Source organism: Mesoplodon densirostris, chromosome 1 (genome assembly GCF_025265405.1).
Source record: "Mesoplodon densirostris isolate mMesDen1 chromosome 1, mMesDen1 primary haplotype, whole genome shotgun sequence".
NCBI classification, from domain to species: Eukaryota; Metazoa; Chordata; class Mammalia; order Artiodactyla; family Ziphiidae; genus Mesoplodon; species Mesoplodon densirostris.
Window position 1 is genome coordinate 111,750,768 of NC_082661.1, and position 5,037 is coordinate 111,755,804.

The 5,037-nt window shown below is 43.2% G+C and overlaps 1 protein-coding gene across 1 annotated transcript; it reads left to right on the plus strand.

The window, feature by feature from the left end:
- Positions 1 to 1,711: 1,711 nt before the first annotated feature.
- Positions 1,712 to 4,403, plus strand: MAP10 (microtubule associated protein 10). The gene is given in 2 exon segments (XM_060107821.1): positions 1,712 to 4,267; positions 4,269 to 4,403. Coding segments are annotated over 2 exon segments (2,691 nt in total).
- Positions 4,404 to 5,037: the final 634 nt, after the last annotated feature.

The following is a 5,037-nucleotide window of genomic DNA, read 5'->3' on the forward strand; positions in this document are numbered from 1 at the left end:
GGCCTATGAACATAGAAAATTTTTAATTGTCATAGCTAAACATTCACTCACTACATTTAACATTATTTACATTATTTACAGTTATAAAATCTTATTCATGTACTGTAATACCAGTGATGTAGAGTGTCTGGGCAGAGAAATTATTAGTCCTGTAGAAACCTTATATATTATAGAAGTAATGTCCTTATAGAGGAGGTACATTGGTTTCCCTGTCCACCTACAAAGTGCTAATATTCCACATTATTAACCTTACTCAAAACACTTACTGCAGGATGTCTTCAATGAGGAATTTTACCTACTGTGTTTGTCTGGCACACATGGACTCAATACCGCATTGCTTTTTACTTGTAAACATGCTGTAATTCATTGCTCTATGTCATCCATCTATTAAGCATGTCACTTGATAAGTTTCCTCTGCAAGTAGATAGTAAGATTCTGAAGGCCAAGAGCAGTATCTTCTACTTACATACTGCAATGAAAGCTCCCTCACGAGTTCACTCTAAAGCACCAAGCCCTTCCAATTGTGAATTTGCTTTTGAGCTTCTCAGTGCTGTTTTTGCATTCAATGTAATATAATTTAACTATAAATTATAAAGCTGCTTAAAGTAGAACATATTCACATAATGTCCCCCGGGCATCTCAAACTCTACATATCCCCAAAACCCAAAGCAACTTTGAAAAATCCAATCTGTGCCTCCTCAATTTTTTCTCCCACAGAAGCAGAAAATTTTCACCCATAACGTCTCTCTCAGGGTCACCAAGCTCTAAACTCTGCTATCACAAATACCTCTTACATCCGTCACTTCTTTTTCAACTCCACTGACCCTAACCACGTTCAGGCTACAGTTCTCTCTCCTTAGACCACTGCAACAGCCTCCCAGAAAGACTGCTCTGAATTCAATTTCTTATTAGCAGAATCCTCCTTCGTATCTGTCCTGCTACATTTCTGAACATAGGTATAATAACATTTAGTCACTCAAAACAACTTATACAGAATGAAGTCCAAATTCCTTGCTATGGCATTCAAGGCCACTTATCAACCTTGGTTTCAACCTAGCTAGCTTATTGAGGGTAGAATTATGTCTCCCTGAAAATCTGGGATAGGGCTATAAGATCTCCTCCACCCCCGTGTTTATGTAAATACATTCGTTTTGTTGAATGGGAATCATTGACATCACTCTCCTACACGGTGATGGCTCGATTGGAAATGTGGCCAAACTCACTGTGCGTGTCCCAGTGCCACCACACTCAGACAGAGTTCCCAAGCCGCTTCAGAGCCATGTGCTCATCTTCTGAGTAGACCAGCAGCAGAGAAGGCCGGCTGCGGGCAGTTAGCTGGCTTTCTTTAGCCTGGAGATTGGAAAGGGAGCCCTGATTTACTTCTAATGTTCCTCTGATAGATCTGAACTGACTCCAAACTTGCAGGGGACCTGCAGTGATGAAAACGTGATCCAAACCAAAAAATAAGCCTTTTTTTTTTTTTTTCCATTCGTAGCCTCAGTATTATCATAAGCACTGTGTTAACACCAGTCTGGAAAGCAAAGACATACACTGAGCAGCGAAAATTCCCACGGCTGCCACAGCTCAGACGTGCCCGGTGGGGGCCCTAGCAAGTCTCGCGAGAGAACAAGACAAGCGCCAGGTTCTCCCTGTTTCTCGCGAGAACCATGGACTTCAGCCTCCAGCTCACAGCGTCCCCAGGGCAACAGCGATGGCGGCTCCGCTGTCCGAGCGGCTCTTCTCGCTGGAGCTGCTTGTAGACTGGGTGCGTCTTGAAGCCGGGCTGCCGCCGCCGCCCGTGGTCACGGCGGCGGCAGCGGCGGCGGCGGCGGAGGCGTCGCCGCCGCGGTCGTCGCGCGGCCTGTGCCCCGCCGTGGCCTTCCGCCTGCTGGACTTCCCCACGCTGCTGGTTTACCCTCCCGGCGGCCCCGCCGCCCCCGCCCCGGAACTTCGGCCCGGCCTGGTCAGCTTCGGTCGCGGCAAGTCCTGTCTTTTCCGCCTGCAGCCCGCCAGCCTGCACCGCTTGCTCCTTCGGAGCCCGCTTTACACCTTGCTGCTGCAGCTGCCCCCCGGGCGCCCGACCCCTGCCCCGCAGCTCCTGGGGGCCTGCAGCATCTCTCTGGCCGCCGTGGCCCACAGGGTCCTGGGGCCCGCCGCCTCCGGCTGCTCCCAGGGTCATCGGGGAAGTTTCCCTCTGCAAAACCAAGACGGGGAGCGGATTGGGCACATTGCCCTGGGCTACCGCCTGACTGACCTGGGAAGCAGCTTGCTGGGCCATCTGGAGAGGCCAGTCGCTTCCACAGGAGGTAGAGTGGAGGGTGTGGAGGTCAGTCCCCAAACCTTGCAGGAAAACCAGCAGCTGCGGCAGCCGGACTCAGAGCCAAGCCCAAGAGATGGTGATAAGCCTCTGGTGGATGTAAAAATCTCAACGGCAGGGAAGGATTTGAAGGAGGGAGTCTTCCACAGCAAGGCCAACTCTGATTACACGGCTTCCGTGGAGAATGGCAAAACCAACTCCGTTATTTGTTCAAAGGGTAGCAGTGAGAGGAGTGTTAGCCCCCAAAATCGGGAAGTCACAGAGTTAGACATTGAAACCAACATAATTTGTCCTCCTCCTCTGTATTACACTCATGTGACCCAAGAAAAGACACCTCCTAAACAGGGTGAAATCACTATTGAGCCTCACATGAATGCACTTGAGGAATTGGATGGTACTTTTCCAGAAGAAAAACTTGTAAATCCCCCAACACATACTAATCCTCCAGAACATAGAAATTTTGCAACACATGAGAGGCCTCCAGTGCTTATACATCCTGCACATATTCAGGATGTAGGAGCAAGTAACCAGACTACTTACCATCCTCAAACTGAACAAAATAGGATCAATACTGTAAGGAAGCTGCCTTTGTTAAGTGCTTTGTTGGTTGAGTTGTCCTTGTTATACAACCAACCCATGGCAAGCCCTACTCATATACATCCTCATTTAGCCTGGTTATATAGAACCGAGGACAAGAACTTACCAGAATCTTCTGCCAACTCCACATGTAAATCTGAATCTAAGGATAAGCTTTCTTTGGGAGAAAATGAAAAGTCAGTGAGTCTTCAGTATAAAAAGAACCAAACTGAAAATCTTAAGAAAGGTAAATATTTTGAAAAGAAAGGTGGTGTCCCCCCCAAAAGAGTTCCAAGGGGGAAGCTACTTTATGGCTTAACAAACACACTTAAGCTACGTTTAAAGCAAACAAATCCTGATATGTTGGTAGTACACGAAAAGAGAGAACAGTATAGAAAAACGCAAGCACAAATGTTAGGTGCAAAACTCAGAATTCTGTCATCCAAAGTTAAGACACTAAGTTTTGCAGAACAACATCAGAAGCCACATCAACTGCCTAAAGATAAGTTTTTAAACTCAGATGCATCTTTTGCTAAAAATAGCAATACCTCAAAGCAAATTAGTGTAGTTTTTGATGACCCCAGCACAACTAAAGAAACTAAACTGAAATGTGCAACTGAAAAGACAGTTGATGATTTACTGGAAGAAATTGTGAGTCCTGCAAATTCCATTGTCTCAGAAAGGTTTATTCATACAAATATTTTGGGTGGAAGAGTGGAAGTGAAAGTCCAAAGTCCAGGTGATTTCCAGCGGGTCGCAGTAGTTGACAGAATTGTAGTAGATAAAGAAATAGATGATAAACAGGCCAGAATCACTTCTAACGACATTCTTACTGCTGATATGAATGAAAACAATGCAAGTACAAGTAGTTGCTCTGAAAGCATCTCAGAACTAAAGTATTCAGATGACTTCACCAGTTCTTGCTGTTCTGAAGACACCAGCAGAATTTTACAAGCTCGTGACAGCAGTCCGGGGACAGAAAATCCAAAACATAGTCAACAGACAAGTAAGTCCAGTGAAACAAGGTTGTCCATAAGGAAAAATAGCAGTGAAAAGAGTTCTATTCTTAGCCCACCTTTTTCAGCTGGATCCCCAGTACTCTCATATAAAAGATTTCATATTTCAAAGGATCAAGATAAAAGTTTGGAGGAAGTGTCTAATATCTCTACCAGTGATTTCTCTTTGTCACACTGGACTGAGGAAAAAGAAAACCAGAGAGACCAAAATAGTATGCCTAATTCTAAAGTTCTAAAGAGGAATCAAGACATCCCTGCTAAACTTAAAACAAGAATAAGTTGCAAGTCCTCAGAAAAAAGCCAGTCACCTCGGACATCTCAAGTGAGTTCTTATCTGCCTTCTAATTTGTCAGAACTAGAACAATGTCCTGGATAGCAGTACATTAGATCACTTTGAAGAAGACAATGATGACCTTGGTTCACTAAACATTTCCAAGCAATGCAAAGATATTTGCAAATTAGTAATAAATAAACTTCCAGGATATACAGTGTAAAAATATGTGCTTTTACATAACATTAATTTGTTTTATAACCTGTATGTAAGTGAAACAATTTTTAATAGCCGTACATTATTTTTAGTACATAAATTTATGTATATAATTTTTCAGAATGTAAGTGTTTGTCATTCCTTTGCTGTTTAAATAGGATTCTACCATTAAATCTGACAAGATTGATCATGGGATCACCTTATAACCCAGGTAAGATTTCAGTTGTTTAATCTTCTAAGAATAAAAGTGTCTTCCTAAACTGTCTCTATTAAAGTATCCTACAGCTGACTTCATGCACACCATTGAAAAGGCTAGTTAATAAAGATTGCTTTAAATTTTAATGGCAATAAATTGTTTACCTAATATAGAAGACTTACTGTATGAGATGCAGAAAGATACAAAAGAATTTAGGATATAGCACCAGCAGTTATAAGAGCTTACTGTTCTATATAGATAGGAATTCTTCAGGGAAATCTTCCTGGACACATACACATTCCATATCTCCAATAGGTGAAGTCCTTTTTATATGCTGTCATAGTGCTCTGTATGCTTTTTTTTTAAACCACAATTTGTGTGTGTGATTACTTGGTTAATGTTTATCTTATGAGAGGTTTAAGTTCTGTGGTGGAAGGGACTGTAT